We start from the raw sequence: 23,769 nt of genomic DNA, 5'->3' as shown, positions 1-23,769 counted from the left end.
CTAGTTGATAATATTTCACAGTTTGTTAGTTGATTAAATCAAGTTCTTTCCATGCATCCAGTGTCCAAATGGAAAACTTTTGTGGTTTTGAATTCCCCTATAACATCTACAGCACAAATGACCTATTTCCGACCATGCTATATGTCCTAATGCAAGTTTGTAACTATATTAATGGGACACCTGGTATATTTTAAGTGAAAATATTGCATCATGCTTACAATTTTTGTGAATTAGTTAGTTGGTTGATACACTAAGTAACATAATTCAAATGATAACATTTTGATAATTTATAATTTGACTTTGAATGTTGATAAACCTTTAGTATTTTCTGTCTAATCATGTTTCAAGAAAATGTACTCTTTTGTAAAATAAACAATTTAAAACCCTGTTTTTTTCTATTTCAGAAAATTGTAGCATTGCTGTGGTTTTTAAATGTCTTGTTTGGTTTGGTTATCATATATCTAATGTGGCCAGCTAACCAAGGGAAACTTCCTTCAAATTCAGAAGCAGCAGCTTACAGTGCACTTGCCCGAACCGCATGGGCTGTGACCTTAGGGTGGCTAACAATTGCATGTGTCTACGGGTATGGTGGTAAGTCTTAGAAATAATCTACATGTTTCTAAACTTTCGTGATAACATTTTATTTGCTTACATTTCAAGTTATTATTTAAAAGGAATTTATTGAAATGTGGAATATAGACTGCTAATCATTTCCGGTTTTTATAAATTGCATTGCAAATTTGAGTTAAATTCTTTTTTATGGGGGACAGAAATTTCCATTTGTTTTTTATATAATGTGTTTTTTAATTACGTTCTTTTTCTTCAAAGAAAACGTTTTAGTTAAAAAGATCGGATCGCTAATCGGTTGGAGTTCACTTTGCTGGCTAATCTAGCTGGGTCCCATGGCGAGATAGGCAATAAACAATGGCGTTGGTGGATTATTTGACAGTTTAAAGCAACTGTTATTGTAATAATGCTTTTTATTTCTTTGCAGAAATATTTTAAATTGCAAAGGAACTTTTACTGTGTTTTTTTTTAAATGTTGTGTGCAGGAAGAGGGTTTTTTTTATGTATTCAAGGGAAATTCTTAGCACGGGTATTGCCGTTCGGCTACAGCTAGTAATAAATAAATGACTTAATTCTTATTATCCTCTTTACAAAGAATTTATTTTAATCAGTACTGTAAACTAAATGTTTTTTAACAATGGATTTGTGTGCATATATAATGATTTTTTAAAAACATTTTACAGGCATCATCAATTCTGTATTGGCTTGCTCAATTTTTGTACCTTTAAGCAGGCTAACTTACTGTGCTTATCTCATACATCCAGTTATAATGAATGCATATTATGGATCCATGGAAGCTGTAGTTCATTTTTCACAGTACTTTATTGTAAGTTTGCATATTTTAAAGCTTTTACAAAGTTAAAAAATTTTTGATTAATCATATTGTAAAAATCATACTAGCTGCGTCGCCCGACTTTGCACGGCCCACCTCGAAAATAAAAGTTATGTCAAGTGACGCGAGTTCAACACACTCAGGCCTGGAAAAAAAAAAAAGTCGGTGAAATTTTGAGGCATATTGCGGAAAAAACTCCAAAAAGTAAATATTTTAAATCCTCTGATTACAGGAAAAGCCTCAAAACAAAACAAGAATTTTACCTGTTCCTATTCGAGAAAAAAAAAAGTCAATAGATCTTTCATCTCAATGATTTTCTTCACACTATACATTTTAATAAAAGTATTGTTGCAGAAAGTTGAGATGAACTTTCACTGAATAATAATTTCAATGGACGAAAACCTACGAAAAATAGGGATTTTATTCCGAAATCTAAGTGTCATAATTAATAGTTTTCAATTGATATCTCCGCTAATTATTATCAGAGGAGTATGTGAAATTGCCTAGACATTAAGACGGGAAGATTACGAATTCATCGATACCTGGTTTGATGGTCAGTTCACTGTTGTTCGGGAGAAGAAGCTTGAACATACATAGATACATATGTATGCTCAGTTTTTAATTATATAAGAGATACAGTAAAACCCCTCTGGGAGATTTGTGTGTGTGTTGACACTAATGGAACAAATATTTTGTTCGTAAAAGAGGGTTGTCCCTAGGACAGGTGCTTTATAATTTTATTTAATTTTTATACTCTCGGCATAAACATCTATTAACACTTTAATATCTGCACTACTTTTTAGTTTACTAGTTTTTTAGTATATGTGAAACAACTTTTTATCAATTTGAACTTCTGAATTTCCAAAATATTTTGCTACATGCTACCACTTTTGAGGGTTGTTAATTACGAAAAGTTTTATTGTACTTACTTAAATTAATAATAATTAAAAAATTAAGTCAATTACTTTTCTATGAAAAAATTTCAAGGCATTTTAACTCTTTAATTGACTGTGAAATGAGCAAAATACAATTAAAATTTTTAAATGAGGCAATATTTAAGTTGTATATAGATGAAATTATTGAGGACAGGTAAAAGTAACATTTTGTGAAACTTAAGCAAGAAGCCTTTAGAGGAATTTTTCCTACCTTTTGGTGTCTAATGCAGGATAAGTAGCAAGTTCTTCCCTCAGTTGAAAGACAGTGATCTAAGAGCTCGAGTACATGGGACTCACTCAAGTCACTAACTTAAATTAGTGTGTATAAAAATCATTCGACATCTTGAAAAGAATTAATGTGTCACCATATTCAGAATTCCCGCGGCCTTGCCAGTTGGATAGTAACCATCAATAGTGCATGTGCAGTCACGCTTTCTCTCGCAGCTCCGGAGGAAGTCAGGAAGCACTTCTGAAAAGCTTTATCACCACAGACGTAAGCGTGCGTTTCAATTTTTTTGCATCCTGCTTTTATTTCAATTATTTTGAAGTTGGAAATTTATTTCAAAATATGCGAGCTCTTTTTAAAATAATATTTTATTTTACTTATAAATAAATTTTTGTTTTTTTTTTTGCTTATTTTTCCAGAACAATCAGATTTTAGAAAAAATTTTGATTTTTCATTTTGTTTTTCGAATTCAAGTAAAATGTTTCTAAACAAACTTTAAAAAATAGAATCATCCCCCCCCCAAAAGGATTTAGAAATGCCATCAGTGAACACAAGCTTAGCAGAAAATTTTTTGCTCTATTTTCAATTTCAATCTTTTTGCATCCTGCACTTTAGTTGTTTTAAAATTCAAAAGATAATTCGTAAATAGTAGAAGGGACTCTTTTTTTTTTAAGCACTTTTCACACACCTTTAATGTTTGTCATAGATTCTGGGGCCTAATCTTAAAGTACAACTTAATGCTAAAAATATTCTTAAAAGAACTATTTAAATTAATTGAATACAAAAATTATTATTTTGATCAGGAATGGCACAACTAAAGTGACGCTAGCTCAGTCCAAATGTCGTGTGGAAAAAATGGAAAATATCGGAAGTTTTTAAAAAAATACTAAGCACTTTTCTTAATGCACTCAACAAAAGGACAAAATAACTTTTCTGGGTCAGAAAGGATAATTTAAATGTTTGTAGTTTTCAATTATTCCAAGAAAATGACATTATAAACATGTTTTCATGACATGTCCCTGAAAATCACTTAGTAAACAGTTTTAGTCCTGGAAGTTCATTTTTCTTTAGCAATTAAAGCTAAAAGCCCTGCAGTTATTCCATAAAATCTTTTTAAGACCTTAAAAATGTACTTTAATGTTTTGAAAATGAACTTTATCAATAATTAATCTATACCTATCTATTTCGTATTTTCTATACCTATTTCCAGTTGCGTTTTGTGTCATTCACCTTTTTACGCCAAAATTGCAAACAAAGATCATTAAAAAAACTGCACTTCAATCGTTTACTTAAATAGTGCAAAAAAAAAAAAAGTTCTCTCCTTGTTCCCCGTAGTTTGCAAAAAAAAAAGACACACCATAATATATTAAATTAAGTACGCAAATATGTTACATAAAGTAGATACAGCAAAACAAACTCTGGCCAATAACCAATTGCAATGATTAAAAAGCATGGTACATCTAGGACAAAAAGGAAATCCCATATCCCGTATGAAAAAGAATTCAACTCCCCAGCAGAAAAACAACACAATTAAAAAAACACGGTACATCTAGGACAAAAAGGAAATCACATACCCCTGTATGAAACATTTAACTATTGAAAAGCTAGAATAATAAAAATAAAAAAAAATCCCCCCCCCCCAATGTCAAATAACCAGTAATCATATTTTTTAACTAAAATACATGAACACCCTTTAAAAAGGAAAATGCAATCCTTTGCAATTTAAAATGTTTTGCAAAATAAACAAATAATTCGCAACTCCATTGCTTACAATCACGCCAAGCGACTTTCAAATTGAAAAGAATTAACAATCAAAATCAATTAACATTCGCACAATGAACATCCGTAAACAAATATGACAACGGCGCAATAACCAAATCAAGAAACCACCGGTTCTACTATTCAACCGCTACCGTAGCCCTATCATGACATCACAGAATGAAGAAATATTTTTTCTCCCTACCAGGAAAAATGTGTCACTTTGAATTTTAAAAAAATGTAAAAAAAGCTAATGCATATTTAAACAAAAAAAAAATTCTGAAGAAGGTAAAATGTCAATTTCATAAAGTTTTTAAAAAAAAAAAAAAGCTATTGCGTATTTGAAAACTTTTTTTTTTTTCTGAAGAGGAAGACAAGTTTTAACTACTACATACTAAATTTTCAGAAAGAAACATCTTATACTTTTTGGGGAATCGGTTTAGAAAAAAATTTAAACTTGGGGGGGGGGGGGGAAACGAAAAATAAAAGTTTTTTCAAAAATTCATTTAAAAAAAAGAAAAATTGGTCAATCTTCAAAGTTTTTTCAGTCGTCAAATTTGAAATTAAATTCCTTATACTATGGTACAAAAAATATTTTCCTGGGCGTGATTGGTTGGGGGTCTGTGACGAATTAAACACAAAAAAGAGCTAAAAATCACATAAAAAATTTAATTAAGAAAAAACTAATTAGAAATTAAGAATTTCGGGTTTGAGGTGCCCATGCCCCAGGCTATGTTCGATTTTTGTGCCAATTTTTAGAGCTGTAGGCGCTATGGGGGGTTTGGTCCATCGGTATAAACAAACACCGTCTCTCTTATTTATATATAGATAACAAAAAATATTTAATTATTTCATCATTGATAAAACACATATTGTCAAATGTCCCTTCCGTGGATAGCAAATTTTCTTTTTTAGCTATTTTATTCTGTTTTACCACAATGGTCCAATATTTTCTACTGAAAATTCAGTTCTAACATCTAATTTCTCATACTGTAGACTATTTTGAATTTAAGCTTGGACAAGTCGAAATATTGAAATGCAAAATTTTATCTTTATTTCAAAACATTTCCCGATTTTTAAGCTTGTGAAGTGTATTGCCTGTCAAATCTGAAAAAAATCATTGTGGTTTATTGCTGATTACGTCATCCTTGAAATTTTGTCATAGAAAATCTTTAGCTGTGCTAAGAATTGAAAGAAAATAACTTTCACATTCGCCTCAAAAAAAAAAAAAAATCAACAAATTATTTTCTTGACTGTGCTTTTGAGCATTTAGTAGGGTCTGGTGGGGTAAAGTGGTCATGAAATCGCGGTTTTCAAATTAGGTGGATAATAAATACAATTAATTCTTTAAACACTTGAACTTTTTTTATTGTTATTTTACGTTGCATTATTAAAGAACATGGTGCAATGAATTTCAGGAAAAAAAATATTAATTTAAGTAGTTTTATAACATGTTCTTTCCCCTTTGTATTTATGACCACTTTACCCCATGGGGTGGGGGAAAGTGGTCATAGCATGGGGTAAAGTGGTCACAGTTAAAAATAGATGCAAAACCGTTACAAATAACCCTAATTTTTGTATATTTAGGTTATTTTTATAGTTGCAAGTATATATATGAGTATATGCGGGTATACATGAGTATACTATATGTGTCATGTAGACATGAGTAAACATGTTCATATATGAATAGATAAAAGTATACATCAGATACATGCGTGCACGGGCCTACTTACGTATATACGTGTATACACGAGTATATGAGCATGTATACTTGATTACCTACAGGAGTGAATATGTGGTCTACACTAGTATATATGTGTCACATGTATATGCGAGTATATACGCGTAATAAACGAACATCATACGCGTGTTTACACATATCTCGAGTATATACATGCATACCTGAGTATAAGCGTCTATAGTCGACGCAAGTGTGCATACAATACTTATACGAGTATACACGAGTTAATTCGTGGATATATCCAGTGCATGTTTGTACGTGTCTATTCACGTGTGTATATGTATGGAAGCACGAGTATATACATATGTTTACGTGTAAACACGATTGTATACCTGTTAGACGTATATACGTGCATTTGCGTGTATACACCAGTACATGTATCCACGTATATCCACGAGTATATCTGCTATTGTACATTAATGCTTACAGAATGAATCTAAGATCTTGAGCAAAATCTATGTGGTGTGAAAGGGGAGGATAAGAAGCAAAGAATCATAAGGAACTTGTTACGCTGACGCGCTACATGCACACAAGGTCAGAAACTGATGTTAGCAAAACAGGTCACAGAATTGTTACCCAAAGATGATCTTAGCCGACAATTTAGTGTTTAAGAAATACTTAGAGCAGTTGTTGACAGTTACTGCCTGTAGTAGCTCTAATACACGCATCGCAAAAAAGGCGCAGCGACTGATGAAAGTTTTTGAAAAGTCTCGTAATTGCAACAGAGTGATTGCGATGCATGTATTAAAGCTGCCGGTCGCAAATTTCCTCAATCACTTTAAAACTTTCTCAAAACCTAAAATGTTCTGTATAATTATCTTTGTGTAATAAATTTGTGACCTGTTTTGCATCCATCAGTTTCTGGCTTTGCGTGCATGTAGCGCGTCAGCGTTGAGTTTGTGTCAATATGTTTCTTGTGATTCTTGCTCTTATCCTCCCGTCTAATACCTTTTAATAATTTGCTCAAGAGTTTAACTCACCCTGTATATCATATGCTTGTATGTAAGTGTCTACTACAGTACGTACGCTTATATACGTGTCTCCCTCAGTATATAAGTGTTCGTATATATATACGAGCAGAAGCGGGTATATACGTGTATAGTCGAATGTATATCCAGGGGTCTGTCCAGGATTTTTCACAGGGTCCGTTTTTTGTGAAAAATCAAATAATTTTGTGAAAAATGAATTAATTTTGTGAAAAATCAAAATATATCGCAAAAAAAAAAAGAAAATAAAATTAAAAAAAAAATCTTAAAACGAAATTTTAGAATTTAGAGATGGCACAAACTGCATCATTTAAACTTAAAGTTGAGTGTTTTCCTCTTCTATATCAAGAATATCATGCTGCAGTATTTTTCTAGTAATTGGCGGCGGGGGGGGGGGGGGCATCGCTCCTCTCAAATATCAATATTTATCTATATTTATCTACTACATTCTACATTATGTTGACCCCTTTAGACATGGTGTCCGGTATACCGGACATACACTTTAAACAGCTGCTAATACAAATACAAATACAAAAGTGACGACCAGCAACAGGCTCTGGGCCCAGCTAGACTGGTCCTAGTCAATTTACAATCCCCAGTGAAGATCAATGGCCCTCTTAAAACTGTCTACTCCTTTGCTCATTACCACCTCTTCCGGTAAGCTGTTCCAAGATTCCACTACCCTGCTAAAATAATAATTTTTCCTAATATCCATGTTAGCCTGAGATTTAAATAGCTTAAAACAATGACCCCTTGTCCTGTTTTCAGTGTTAAACTTTAGCCCCGTAACATCTTTCGTTTTAATAAATTTAAACAGCTGAATCATGTCCCCTCGGTCTCTTCTTTGCTCAAGACTGTACATTTTTAGCCTTCTAAGCCTGGAATCATAATCTAAGTGGGAAAGTCCACTTATTAGCCTTGTAGCCCGCCTTTGAACCCTTTCCAATACATTAATGTCTTTCTTAAGATAAGGAGACCAAAACTGAACAGCATACTCCAAATGGGGTCTTACCAAACTTCTATATAAGGGCAGAAGAATTTCTTTAGATTTATTTGAAATAGATCTATTGATAAACCCAAGCATCTTATTGGCTTTGTTGCTAGCAATGCTGCACTGTTGGCTAAACTTTAAATCCTGACTTATTAGGACCCCCAGATCAGTAACTTTGTCTGCCTGACTAATGACTGAACCTTGCAAATAATAACTTGTACACTTATTTCCATGCCCTAACTGTAGCACTTGACATTTCCCAACATTAACAGCCATACCCCATTTATCAGCCCACTCCGTAATATGATCTAGATCCTCTTGCAGCTGATTTGCTTGTTTTTCATTTTCTACAGTCCCCATAACTTTGACATCATCAGCAAAACAATTCATGTTCCCAGAAATATTTTTGTGAATATCGTTCATAAAGACAATGAACAAAACAGGCCCTAACACTGATCCTTGAGGAACCCCGCTTAAGACCTCACTCCAATTAGAACAATTTCCCCTTACAACTACTCTTTGCTTCCTTCCGGTCAGCCAATTTTTTACCCAAGTGAAAGTTTTCCCTCCTATTCCTATATCAGCTAATTTGCTAAGTAGAGCAACATGCGGTACCTTATCGAAAGCGTTTTGAAAATCAATGCAAACAACATCTACAGGCTTCTTATTGTCCAAAGCCATGGTAACTTTGTCATAGAAATGTAATAAATTAGTTGCACAAGATTTACCTTTCCTGAAACCGTACTGAAAACTAGTCAATAGATTATTAGTCTCTAGAAAATTTACTATCTTAATTTTCATCAATGTTTCAAAAATTTTGCAAACCACCGAAGTTACTCACAGGTCTATAATTTCCCGCACTCCCTTTAGACCCTTTCTTGAAGAGCGGTGTAATGTTAGCCAGCTTCCAGTCCTCTGGCACTGTCCCCGAATTATAAGAAGCATTGAAAATGTTTGCGATTACATCTGCTAATTCCTCTGCACATTCAATTAAAATTTTCGGATAAATATTATCTGGCCCCGAAGCCTTAGTCTCTTTAATTTTTTTCAAATGAAGTAAAACGTCATCCCTGGAAAATACAAAGTCCTCAAGCTGTACTATAGCTTGTGTCTTGTTGCTGTCAACTGTTGAGATACAGTTATCGTTAAAAACACTCAAAAAAAAGTTATTAAGAACATTAGCAATATCACTATCGTCCTGAATTAAAATTCCGTGCTCATCAACCAGTGGCCCAATATGACTATTTCGAACTTTCCCCGAATTAGCGTATGCAAAAAACCTCTTGGGATTCCTGTTTATGTTATCTGCCAGTCTTTGCTCCAACTCTCTTTTCTGAATCCGTACCAAATACTTAAATTTACGCCTTGCCTTACAATATTGGAGCCTATCTGCACTGTGACCTGTTTCTCTAAACCTATAAAAAGCAGCTTGCTTGTAATTTAGAGCGTCTTTAGTTTCCCTGGAGAACCACTTTGGCCAAATTTTAGTGTTGACACCCTTTCTCCTAAAAGGAACATGATCCCTAACCGTATTCGCTAGATTTTCCTTAAACTCTGCCCACTGAAGATTCACATCGCTATTGTCCAATCTAGAAGAAAAAACTGCTTTCAAACTCTGCTGAAGTGCCACAAAGTCAGTATTTCTGAAATTGGGCACAAACCTAAAATTCTCTACTTTGTGCATATCAAATTTAATCCCAAACCTAATACTGTTGTGGTCACTATCTCCAATGTGTTCCCCTACACATAACCCCTGAACAGAGCCTTCCATGTCGCAGAAAACTAGATCTAAAATCGCGTCCTGTCGAGTACCCTGAGTTACAATTTGATCTAAGAAACAGTCACCAATTACTTTCAAAAAATCCTCTTCTCTGCTATTACTATGGTAAAAATTATTCCAATCAATTCCTGGAAAATTAAAATCTCCCATTATGATGACTGACCCCTTGCTAGAAATGTCACTAATAATACTAAACATCTGTTCGTCTTGACCCTGGCTTAAGTTGGGTGGCCTATAAATATTCCCCAAACGTAGTTTTTTGCCCCTATTACTAATCTACTCCAGCCAAATCATATCAATCTCATTAGGTTTATCATTAATTACCAATTCATTGCAAATTAAAGTGTCTCTGACATAAAATAAAACCCCACCACCTCTTTTACCTACTCTATCTTGTCTAAACAAATTATACCCAGCAATAGATAATAAATCATCATCACTTTCGGTAGCCCATGTCTCGGTAACTCCAATAATATCCAACCTCTCGTCTATAATTATGCTTTTCAATTCTTCCATCTTGTTCCTAATACTACGAGCATTTGTATAAAAAACCTTAAGTAAGCCTATCTTACTTTTATTTAATGCTGCACGATTGTTTGAATCCCAAGTGTTAAAATCTTTTCTCTTATTAGCCACCCTATTTCCGTTTCTACTAAAATCCCGATAGTTAGTAGGGTCTGGTGGGGGAAAGTGGTCAATGGGGTAAAGTGGTCAGTCGTCAAATAAATGGTTATAGCTTGGAAATAAATGTTCGAATGAATGTGAAAATTTTATTATAGAGTAGGGTAGTTAGAAACTCTACATTTTGAGTACAAAATTTTACAACTGGCAAAATGTTATTCGGTAAAAAAAAATATTTTGTGCCAATATGAAAAGTTTTTAAATCTTAAGAGCTCTTTTAACTTCCTTGGGAAATTTTGTTTGTTAGAATTATGAACAGATTGACTGCATAGGAAGCTTCCTACATGTCTCAAGAACTCTTACTCATTAGCAGTTAGCTAAATCTATTTTAGATAATTTTTTAGAAAAATTTTAGTAAGATGGGGTAAAGTGGTCATAATATTAGGCTTAACAAGTATTGTTCTTCTAATGTCACTTAATCATTAAGTATAAGGCAGATATAAATTAAATATTCATTTCACTTAATATGTATTGTTTTTTCAGTAAATGGTGTTAAATATACGAGTATATGCATAAGTATACACATATACTCGTGTAGGCACGTATATAGACGTATTCACATAAATGCACCAATAAATACATATATGGGTATCTGCAAGTATTTTTAATCTATACAGATATACATTCGACTATAACGTATATACTCGTCTATATATATAAACACTTATATACTCAGGTAGACACTCATATACGCGTACGTACTCGAGTAGACACTTACATACAAGCATATGATATACAAGTATACAGGGTGAGTTTAAACTTTTAAGCAAATTATTAAAAGGTGTTAGAGGGGAGGATAAGAAGCAAGAATCACATAAGAAAACAAACACAATACTGACGCGCTACATGCACGCAAAGCCAGAAACTGATGGATGCAAAACTGGTCAAAAATTTATTACACAAAGACAATTTTACACAACATTTTAGTTTTCAAGAAAATTTTAAAGCGATTGATGAAATTTGCGGCCTTCAGCTGTGATATATGTGCGCCACAATCACAAAGCACGCTCTGTTACAATATCGAGACTTTTGAAAAAACTTTCATCAGCCGATGCGCCTTTGTTGCGATGCTTGTATTAGAGCTACAGGCCGAAACTTTTAACAACTGCTTTAAATATTTCTTAAAAACTAAAATCTTGGACAAAATCATCTTTGTGTAACAAATTGGTTATTTGTTTTGCATCCATTAGTTTCTGGCATTGTGTGCATGTAGCGCGTCAGCGAACGTAAGTTCCTTATAATTCTTTGCTTCTTATCCTCCCCTTTCACACCCCTTAGATTTTTGCACAAGAGCTTGCTTTCACTCTGTAGGCACGCATGTATATAAGCTTGTATACTCGTGTATACATACATGTACTTGTGTATACACCTAAATGTACGTATATACGTCTATACAGGTATATAATCATGTTTGCACGTATACATACGTATACGCGTGCTTCACAATGTGAGTAGACTTGTATCCCCAAACATACACTGGATGTATCCACGAATTAACTCGTGTATACCCGTATATTTGTGTATGTACACTTATATATGCATGTATACGTCTACTGTACACGTATATACTCAGGTATGCATCTATATACTCAAGATATAAGTGCATACACTCATATGATGTTCGTTTACACACATATATACCCGTACATACACGTGACACGTATATACTCGTGTATACACGCATACACTCCTGTAGCTAATCACGTATACATGCTTATATATACGTATATGCTCGAGTAAGCACGTGCATGCATGTATCTGATGCATACACGTGTCTACTCATATATGAACGTGTTTACTGATGTTTACACGACACGTATATACTCGTGTATACTCACATATGCTTGTGCATGTACTTGTAACTATAAAAATAAGCAAAATATACAAATATTAGGGTTGTTTATAATGGTTTTGCATCTATTTTTAACTATGACCACTTTACCCCATGCTATGACCACTTTCCCCCACCCCATGGGGTAAAGTGGTCATAAATACAAAGGGAAAAGAAAGTGTTATAATGCTACTTAAATCAATATTTATTTTCCTAAAACTCAATGTACCGTGTTCTTTAATAATGCAATGTAAAATAAAAACAAAAAAAGTTAAAGTGTTTAAATAATTTATTGTATTTATTATTCACCTAAGTTGAAAACCTACGATTTTATGACCACTTTACCCCACCAGACCCTACCCTTTCGAATTCTGCTCCTTAAACCATGCCCCCCATTCCAACTTAGTTTTTGATTCTGAAGCCTCTAAAACCAAACCACTCACCATTTTGACCCCTGTAGAGCTCAGATGTAGGCCATCCCTAGCAATCCAATCTCGTTTACATCTACTCCACACATCAATAAACCTGATACTACGCTTAACGCAAATTTCCTTGAGTACCAGGTTCATACACCTAGCCCGTTGGTTTAACCAACTCCTATGCACTCCATACCTGGGAAGCAAACCAACCACTTGGACATTTGCCGAACAGTTGGTTGCTTTGTCCAACAGGGAATCCCATTCCTTTGTAAACTCATCATTGTTACTATGGCCTACATCGTTAGTTCCCACCCACAAAGTAACTACATCCTCTTTATTAAATACCCCCTTCTTTTCAGCAACCCTATTTACATCTCTCACCCGAGCCCCTGGCAAACAACATCTAGCCACCTTACGTCTAACTCTGCCTATTGAGTTTCCCACCTCACGCACCATTGAATCTCCCAAAATTATACCCTTTGTTTCCCAGTCAGTCGCCTCAGCAATAACTTTGCCCTTTACCTCTGGAATTTTCCCACTATCTAACACACAGCTAATTCCCACATCCTTTTTACTAACTTCCTCCTTTAATTCTGGAATATTCCCACTATCTAACACACAGCTAATGCCAACCTCCTTTTTGCTAACTTCCCCCTTTCCCTCTGGAGTGTTTACCCCATCTACACGCCTACAGCCTAATGCTAACTCACCCTCCAAAGTAAGCATCCTAACTCTGATTGCTGCGAGTAATCATTTAATAATTGATTTAATTAGTTGATTTTTTTGTAGTGGAATCTTTACATTCTACTTATTATAATCTGTGAAATAATTTTTCGTTTTGGGATTGACAACACTGACCTATAAGACGTCAGAGTGGCTCATTTTTCCAACCGTGGATTTTCATCTGACAAGCGAGGTTTTCTTCCTGATTTTTTTAAAAATATATAATCTTTAATTAATCGTTTCAAACGCTTATATTATGTTTTATAATTGTTTGTAGAACATTTTGTAATGAAGTTTGTTCGGTATTTTATCGTTTTTGTACATGAAATATTGATTTCAAAAATATAAGTCCAGAATATTGGACATGCCATAACTCTTATAATTTTTCTCTTACAAACTCAAAATTTTGATGCCCTTTACCATAGTACACTGTGTACCAAATATCAACAGTTTTGGTCCAATACTTCATAATTCCGACTGAAGGGGTTAAATTATACTAGAAATATTTTTGTACAGTATTTAAGATAATTGTAACAAAAAAAAAAAAAAAAGAAAAAAATCAGACAAGGAGGTTCAGCATTTAACTTTTTGACCCAAGACACTCTTAAAAAGCACAGAATTTCGTTTAAAACTTATAAATTCCCTGATTTTAACAAAATAAAAATAGATTTTAATTGTTTACTTCTTAACAAAGCGTACTAAACATCAAAAATTCGAAAAATCGGATTCCCATAGCGGATGCAAAGAGATCGCAATTCTTAAAGTGAAGGCATCAAAAATATAAAAACGGCTTGTACAAGAAATATTTTTGATAAAATTATTTTAAAATTGCATTTTAGAGTCCTATGATAAACATATCATTAATATATGTGGACACAGTTGAAGCAAAAGGAAAAAAAAAAATTAAACCATCGATTCAGCATTTTAATTTTTGACTCATAAAAGAAAATAGAATTTTGTTGAAAAAACTTGAAATGAGAGTTCTAACGAAAATAAAGAGACTTTCCATTTATTTGCATCCTAATAAAACGAAGTTAGCTTGAAAAAAAAGAACAAAATATGATTCTCATATCAGATGTTAAAAGATTGCATTTTTCAAAATGTAGACCATCTAAAGAAAAAAAACGGTAATTAAAAGCGTTTATTTAAAGTTAATCATTCTTGTTAGCATCGAAAAATCAAACCCATATAATTTTCTCCCAAAATAACAGTTAAACATTGCACCTCATCGTTAAAAACGCAAATATTGACAAGCTGGTAAAAAGATGAGAATATTTTCTAATCAAGTCATTATAAAGGTTCAACGCCAGACACGCTAAATGGTGATAATTTTGAAGTTATTAACCCTATCTGAAGTGATCATATTTTTCTCCACCCTTACTATCCCTTTGCAGTTCTAAGTTCATTTTGCTGATACATATTATTGTTGTTTATTAAATCATGAGTGGGGAGAAAAGTACTTACCAACGCCTTTTCAGAAAAGTTTACAACAACACCGCTGCTAATTAACTGTGATAAAACAAACAAACAAAATTATTTAAAACCAAACTTATTTTCAGGCAGCTTAATTTCTTTCCAAGAAACAAACAACAGCCATTATATTTATTTGGCAGTAGCAATTATTTATCCTTTGCAGGACCATCGCAAGAATGGCGATTTTTTTTTTTGTTGCAAAATTAGCAGATTTTGTATAAACTGATCCCTCTAATTTGACTTCAAAAAAGGTTCCAAAAATTATCGGTTTTACACATAGAAATAGGTCTTATTATGCTTTCAGATTTGCTCTTTCAATAAACAATTGGTGAAAGATCCGATCTTGTTTATCAGAATTTTGTGAAGGGTCCGTTTTGTTTGATCGGGATTTTGTGAAAGGTCCATTTTGGTTGATCGGATTTTTGTGAAGGGTCCGTTAACGGACCCAAATATCCTCTGGCCAGACCCCTGATATCTGTATAGATAAAAAATACTTGCAGATACCCAAATACTTGTTTATTGGTGCATTTATGTGAATGCGTATATATACGTGCCTACACGAGTATATGCGTATACATACCCATATACATATGAGTATATGCGTATACATACGCATATACTCGTATATTTAACCCTGTGTATTTTAAAAACAATACATATTAAGTGAAATTTATATTTAATTTATATCTGCCTTATACTTAAAGATTAAGTAACTTAAGAAGAACAATATTCGTTAAGCCTAATATTATGACCACTTTACCCCATCTTACTTAAATTGTTCTAAAAAATTATTCAAAATAGATTCAGCTAACTGCTAATGAGTAAGAGTTCTTGAGACATGTAGGAAGCTTCCTGTGCAGTCAATCTGTTCATAATTCTAACAAACAAAATTTCTCATGGAAGTTAAAAAAGGTGTTTAGATTTGAAAAAATTTCATATTTACACAAAATATTTCTTTTTGCCAAATAAAATTTTGCCATTTGTAAAATTTTGTATTTAAAATGTAGTTTCTCAATGCACTACTCTAAAATAAAATTTTCACATTCATTCGAACATTAATTTCCAAGCTATAGCCATTTATTTGAATTATGACCACTTAACCCCATTGACCACTTTCCCCCACCAGAGAATAGTTAATATAATTGTTAGTGTAGGCGATCATCACATCTATTGGTATTTCCGACCTTCAGGCCTCTCAGTAGACTTTCAAAATTGTAGGGGGATTTTAGGAACCCTTTGACAAAATTTTAGGGGTAATTAAAAATTTTGTTTCATTACAAACAGGTACCCGGATTATAGTTAATTACAAGACAACGGACTAACCAAACTGAAAATAAATTTTATCTCTTATAGTACTTTCACAAAGAAAGAGTTGAAACAATAGAGAAATAATAATTTTTTAAACTAATTTATGAATTTGATCTTTTCAAAATTTGCTCTTTTCACTATCAAGGATGTACAATTCGAAGTTTTTGCAATTGACTGGCTCCTACAGATATTAAATTATGTTCAAAAGTAATTTCCATAATGTCTTGCCTACTGGGGCTTTCAAGTTTTTTTCGTATCCTCTTTTAATTGACATAGAGCTAAACTTTCATTTTTTTAAAACTCATTAATATATTTTATTTCAACAAATCTGCAAATCTAGATTTTCTACCCCCTAGTTGATTACTTTTCAAGTTTATTCTTTGTCATTTTTCTTTTCAACTATTAATACTGTAGTGTGGAACCTACAGATTGTGAAGTGAACTCATGCGACCTGTTATGGTCAATGTTACGACTCTCTTTGAAGCGACAACAATTTTTAGTTTGTATTCTTCTCTCTCCTCCATAGTTACAAATGTTATTTAGAAAATTAAAAATGAATTATTCATATGCTCTGGCCATTGAGATCCATCTTTATAAGCCTAAGGCTATAAGAAAAATTTGGACCTATAAAACTAATGTACTTTTTGTGTGATTTATGATAATCCTTCACTGCTTTTAACTATCAACATTACGGTGACAAAGAGATGATACAAATGAAACTTTGATTTTCCAATGCCAGTAAAATTGGGAAAATCTTAATTGTAAAATGATTTTCATATTTTATTCAGTAATGACACATTTTTATAAATTCTACTAACTTCTCATAATGCACATTTACTTTAAATTTTTCTTTAAAAAAACTAAAAATTGTTTGTTATTTTTTTTACTTCTTCAATTTGCAAAAAAAATTTCCCCTACATGAAGTTCTTCAGACTCACAACAATTATTTGATTTTAAACAGATAATTGTACTAAAAATATCTGTTACTTATTATCAAAGCCCACATACTTGCTTTCAACTCTGACCCCCCCCCCCCCCCCCATGCATTTTTTAAAGCAGAAAAAGTATGCAATGAAAAAATTGTTGAGCAGAAATTTTTAAGAACTGTTGGAACAATTAAAATCAAAGTTGACATAGCAAACAGAATTTTGAATGGGCGACGAAAATAAATTCTTGATTTGTGCTTCTCACAAGTATTTTACCACGTTTGCCTAAGTTTACTAGACCTGCTGAATGCCCTGATTTCTGAATTCTAAGGCTTTCGCAAACACCCTAATCAACCGAAGATACAACTTGATAAAAATTAAGGCTAACGTTTAAGGATGCAAATGATTTGAATCGGTTCAAGTGCAAGGTTCCGACTAATAGCAAGAATAAAATCAAATAATTGATGTCCAAACCTTGAAACTACAGAGTAAATTAAAATGCGAGAGTTTTGCGGAAGAGAATGCAAATGGCTTCTGAAATTCATAAATGATTGAGATAGGCGTGTAAGAAAGTTTAGATAGTAAAAATTTCAGGCATTGTATGTTTCCTTCAGGTAGAGTTGTATAACATCTGTTTTAAACATTAAATGGTTCGTTTTTTCAGAGGAAGAATTTTGTGAACGGTCTGATTTTCAAAGAAATATTTTGTGAACTGTCTATTAATTAGATTAAATATCAACGGAAAAGTTTGTAGTTTGTTTTGCGATGAAATACAGGTAGTTATAAAAATAATGGAAACACCTGTGAAAAAGTGACATTTTTGAATGCGCTTCGTACGTAATAAAGAATAGAATTAGACATTTGGTTTTTTCATAATTAGCAATGTATATATTCTGGTAGTAAATGTTGGCTTAATTGAACTTCTGGAAGTCTTGGACTTTTTACAGGCACGTGAAATGTCGGACCTCTCAAATTAAAAAAAGGCCAAACTGTTGGAACGCGTCTAGCTGGAGCAACTGTAACTGAAACATCTCGACTTTTTGACTTTTCTAAAGGTACAGTATCGAAAGTCATGACAGCATACACAGATTGCGGTGAGACAAGCTCGGCAAAGCAAAATAGTGGGCGAAGGAGAAGCTCAGTGAAAGAGATCGACGGATACCGATGCGGATTATAAGTTCTAAAAAATAAACAACAGCAGCAAAAGTGACCACAGAACTCCATCAATATCTGGATTCACCAGTGTGAGTGGTTACACTCAGAAGGCACCACTATAAACAGAACATTTACGTCAGAGCAGAGATTCCCAAAACACTTGTCACAGATATTAATGCTAAACGTCGTCTACAGTGGTGCCACACTCACAAATCCTGGTTGATTGATGAGTGGAAGATTGTAATATAGTCTGACGAAACGTTTTTAACTTTTCCCTGCTACAGGACGCGTACATGTTTGGAGGACATCAGCACAAGCGTATGATTGTGATTCTCTCCTTCCAACTGTCAAGCATGAAGGAGGATCTGTCATAATATGGGCAGCCATGTCGGGGTTTTTCGCTAGACCAGTTGTAAGCCTGAAAGAAAGGATCACTGGGGACAAGTATAGAGAGAGTTTAGCTGATCAGCTCTATACTACGATGCAAACTTTGTTTCCCGAAAGAGTTGGAATTTTCCAATAAGATAATGCACCTATCCATGCAGCGGGACTTGTTCAATCATGGTTTGATGAACATGTGCCTTGGGCAGTAGTCACCTGACCTTAATATAATTAAACCGTTTTGGTCTATTTTAGAGCAATCGATATCGTATCAATATAACTCCACCATCGCCTCGCCCAGTGCTTTCACAATATCTCCATGAATAATGGTATACAATTTCGTTGAACACTATTCAACACTTGTATGAATTGATTTCTCGGCGAATCCAAGCTGTATTGCATGCCAAAGGCGGTCCTACACCATATTAATAAAGAATTCCTGATAAATCTCAAGTGTTTCCATTATTTTGATAACTACCTGTACTTAGTGAAGGGACTCCTCCTCTTAAAAAACCACTTAAATTCTACTAAAAAGACCACTGTGAAAATTTCATTTTTTTTAGGAACACCAATAAAATTTTAGTACAAGTTTAGGAGCTGAAATTTTTTTTTAAGAAATTTAGGGGGAATAAGAACCCTGTACCTTAGAATCCAAGTAGCAGGGGGGTGTTATACTAAGGAACCTAGCACTCTGGCAATTCAAAAATTGAGTTATTTTGAAGTTTGTAAGGTCATTCTTATTGAAATAAATAACCTTTTTAATAGGAATTTATTTACTTGATCTATCTGAAAAATTATTTCAAAAATTTCCTTCGCAAAGATTTAACTGGTCATCCTAAGAAGTGTTGGGGCCCGGGGCGAATCCCCAAATGATGAAAAAGTACCGAGCAATTGTATATTCATTTTAATTGAATATATAGTCCAAATTCTGTATGTCCCATGAAATGCAGGAATAAAGTCTACTGTATTAGCATTTTAAAAGTTAAAGCTTCATCTTCCTCCCTAATACAAGATGTGAGACAAATTTGAAGTGGTTCAAAGGAGTAGGGGATATTAATCGTCTACACACCAGTAAATTTAACTTCAGTGCTTTATGTAACATGACTTTTTAGTAGCTGAATCTGAACAACATTTTTTTTTTCAGTTATATACCTTCCTAGGAAATTTGTGCCTCACTTATGCAATCTCCATCTTTTTATCATTGCTGTTTGAATCTCCATTTGTTGCACTGGAAAGAGCACTCTTACCGAAGAAGTCTTGAATATATGCATCATTTGAACTCATTTTCATAACTCAATAAATTATTTTCAAAGCAATTCATAATTTTGTTATTAGTCTTTATTTTTAGCACAAACTGAACACTTGTTATTTTTTCAAAGAAAATATAGCTGTTGCATGCCCCTAATTTCTCAAGAAAAATACTTTTCCACCGTCTCAAAATATCCAGAAATTTTACATCTCTAGCAAAAGCAGAGTGAACTAGACCAATAAAATTAAAACGGTACACCTAAAGTTAACATGATACACTATAATTGATGTATAAAAAATAACTTGTAAGTAAAATCATCCATGTTGTTTCATAAAAGTAAATTTAAACAAGTTTAGTACATAAGTCAACATTACAGATGAAGTCTCTTTTTCCCTCTTCCTTTTATTTTCTTCTAAATATGTTTTTGTACATTTTGGGGTCATGTTTAACTTCCAATGAAAAATGTAGGAGTTTGTGAACTGTGAGAATATTGAAACTTAAATATAGAAGAATACCTGCCCGGCCAACTTAAGTATTGTACTTTGAGGCCTGTTAACTACACCTTCGTTTGCAAAGAAACATATCGCACCCAGGCAAGGAAAGTGACACATTTTCACGTTTTGGGAAAAACGATCGATTTACAATCATTTTGATGAACATTTTTTAAACTTAATGCATGTTGTTAATTTAATCAAAATGTGACCAGTAAACAGCACTTAATTTTTTTCACAATTCACATAATATTTATAACTAAATCACATAATACAGTCACCCCTCCATTCCCTAAAATTTCGGTCATTCAGAGGAGGTGGCCACTTTAAAGGGTTTTCGTTACAGTTGCAATATAATTTCTACTAGTCGACCCGTGCGGAACTCCGCACTGAGCTTCGAATTGTTTCGTATGGCATTTCGTTCTTTAAAAATTTCAAAGAAAGAACATTATGAAGAAGAATTGAAAAAAGTGTGATTGAGTGTCCTCATGAAAAAGCATTATGCATGTGAAAAAAACGGGTTGTGGCAAATAAAAATCTGCCTATGCGAGTCTCTGATGGAATATTTATTGTGTAGCACAGATTCTAACTGGTGCCATTCTGATTAACAGCATGACACTCCAACCTAATAAAAGCAGTAAAATTGCACTTTTGTGCTATTCATTGAAGCAATGTGAAATAAAAAACAGCAAAAAAGCTTTTTGCCAAAAAAAAAAAAGGACCATGCATCTATGTTTTGTCATTAGCCAGCATGATATGCTTTAAAAATATTTGTGAAACATAGATTTTGATTAAGGAACGAAGAAGATCTCGCATAGCGATTTAAACAAACATTCCTGAGAAATAATAGATTGAAAAGAAGTATTTTTATGTTTGAAAATTGATACAATTTCGCATAGCAGGCTGTTTTAACTGTTATGCTTAATGCCAACACATGTTTTTCTTTAAATTGAACACTTAAAATTCAAAACCAAGACCATTTGAACCTAATCTGTTTTTTTTAAGTGTAATTTTTTGAACATATGCAAAATGCTTTTTTTTTTTCGCCGAAAGCAGAAAATGATTTCTTACTTATGAAGTTGATAATAATTTTAATGTTTAACATCATATTCAAATAAATAGTATAAGGTTTACTGGGTAAAACTCGCAATTCACATCCGGCATAGTACTTTTTTATTTATACAAAAGGTCGAACACTGCTATTAGAAAAAATCTACATTTCAGCATACAATGAAAAGTTTTCTGCACAAAAAGGATTCCCTTGAAGCAGTGGCATAGCTGCACTTTCTGCCGTCCTTTTCATGGGAAATAGTTATTACATTAAAGCGTTAAAAGTATTTTAATAAGATTTTAACAAAGAAAAAAAAAAATTCCTTCTTATTTTTCTTGCGGAATATGGAAAAAGGATTTTAAAGCCTCACCAAAAATATTCCAAAATTTAAGTCGAAATTCGGAATTTTTAGTAACGCTTATAGAAAAGAGGTTTGGAGCTCCTTCCAGATTTTTTTTTTTTTTTTCGAAATTAAAATTAGTTTTATGCTTTCTTTGGTGATGTTAGGGGGCAGAACTTCAAGGAAGTTTCAAATAGGCGATATTTGGACACGTGAAGATATTGGGTAAAGTTTTAAAAATGCACGATGAGCTTCCTTTGGATTAAAAAGTACCCCTTCCCAGGGTTTCAAAATAACTTGCACCAACTTGCAGAGCCGTAAGGGCGAAGGGGCTCCTGAGCATTGCAAAACTTCAATTTTGTATATTCATGGTCTCTGTAATATATTATGCTTTTTAATGGAGATGAGGATTATTCCAACTTGATTTTTAATGGCTTGTAACTTTTTTTCCTTTGGAGATAGAAGCTCAGTTTTTCGACCATAGATCTGGATTAAGAAAAAGCCTCTTTATTTCAGTGGTGTCAAAAAGAAAACTTTAGGACAATTCCTTTGCTTTTTAGTGATAGATTTAGTGAAGAAAGCAGTGCCTAAATTTCAGCCAAGCCTAAAAAAGTGCAAGCTAAAACTGCAAATAACTCCCGCCGTATTTAAGTTAGAGCATTGAAACGAATTGCATAGAACGCGGAAAATTCTACCCTTTCTAACGATATATAATATTAAAATGTGCAAGTAATTATTCACCCCTTTAATAAGCAGTTTAAGTGAAATTTGCGCTTAAAAAATTAATTACAAAAAAAAAAATACTAATTCGAATTAAAAAAAACCCAGGTGCACACTTGCGAGGCTCAAAGTAATTTTGTACAAAATTTCAAGGCTGTAAATGCAATGGGGTCTCCTGGACGCACGTCCGCCAGACTTCCTTCCAGAATTTCTTAGAAACCTTACTTTTATTTACTACAAAGAGACAACAAAATACATATTGAGCAAACAAAGCTATTTTTCAGTATAAATATGATTAACTTATTGCATTGATCGGCAGACCATATATAATGCATACTAACAAAAATTAACTTCCACCGTTCATTGGCCAATGCCAAAAATTATTATTTTTTTCTTTTGCATATTAAAGGATGCCTTACACTAAAATTAAATAAATTCTAAAAAATGATTAATTTTTAAAAATTCATAATTTGTTTTATATTTTATGTTACTCTCAATAGTTTACATTATATTGAGAGAAACATCCAATTTCTGCTTTTTGGAAATTTACGTCTCCATCCATCCGCAAAAATCAATCGCGCAAACATGGCGACTGAGGTAAAAATTTAAGATAGTAAGTAGATTTTTGAATTTGCAGCATAAAAGTAGTAATAAATAATTAACAATCCTTAATAAACTACAAATAAGACAATATAGTCAGTTTTTAGCACAATCAATTAAGAATTTTAAAAAAAAGTTCTGAAAAAAAAAAACTTTTTTTTTTCCAGAAAATAATTACGAATTATCTGAAAAAAGGGGTACATTTTGCGTTGTTTTCAATAGTTTGCATTGCAATAAACATCCAGTGCCGTTTCCGGCAACTTAGGCACAAGTTTTGTGTACTTCCACCTTGGGAATGACCAAATATGGTGGCTATGCCAAAAAATAAATAATTTTTTGAATTTGTAGCATGAAAACAATTTAAAAATAAATCTTCATGAAACATAAAAAGTTTTTAGCACATTTGCGTCCAAAGTAACAATTTTTTTAATTTCCCAAGAAAATAGTTAAAAATAATATTAAAAAAACAATTGGCAGCACATTTTTTGTTATTTTCATTAGTTTGCAGTTGCAAAAAAAAAAAAAAAACCATCTAATTCTGCTTTGTTCTTGATTAACCCTCTCACCTTCAGGCTTGTGCTTCTGAAGCAGTAAATTGTCTTCTC

General features: G+C 33.0%; 1 protein-coding gene across 2 annotated transcripts in view; it reads left to right on the top strand.

The window, feature by feature from the left end:
* LOC129217442 (nose resistant to fluoxetine protein 6-like) overlaps nt 1-20,016 on the top strand; it is a gene marked incomplete at its 5' end in the record, with an annotated part of 68,452 nt that extends 48,436 nt beyond the window's left edge. The window contains 3 exon segments of one of the 2 annotated variants that reach the window (XM_054851740.1): nt 405-591; nt 1,251-1,393; nt 19,858-20,016. In XM_054851740.1, coding sequence (XP_054707715.1) covers nt 405-591; nt 1,251-1,393; nt 19,858-19,974 — 447 coding nt within the window. 2 annotated transcript variants of the gene reach the window in all.
* Nucleotides 20,017-23,769: the final 3,753 nt, after the last annotated feature.

Source organism: Uloborus diversus, chromosome 2, assembly GCF_026930045.1.
Source record: "Uloborus diversus isolate 005 chromosome 2, Udiv.v.3.1, whole genome shotgun sequence".
NCBI lineage: Eukaryota > Metazoa > Arthropoda > Arachnida > Araneae > Uloboridae > Uloborus > Uloborus diversus.
The sequence above is the reverse complement of the archived record's forward strand: the minus strand, read 5'-3'. Positions and strand labels throughout refer to the sequence as shown.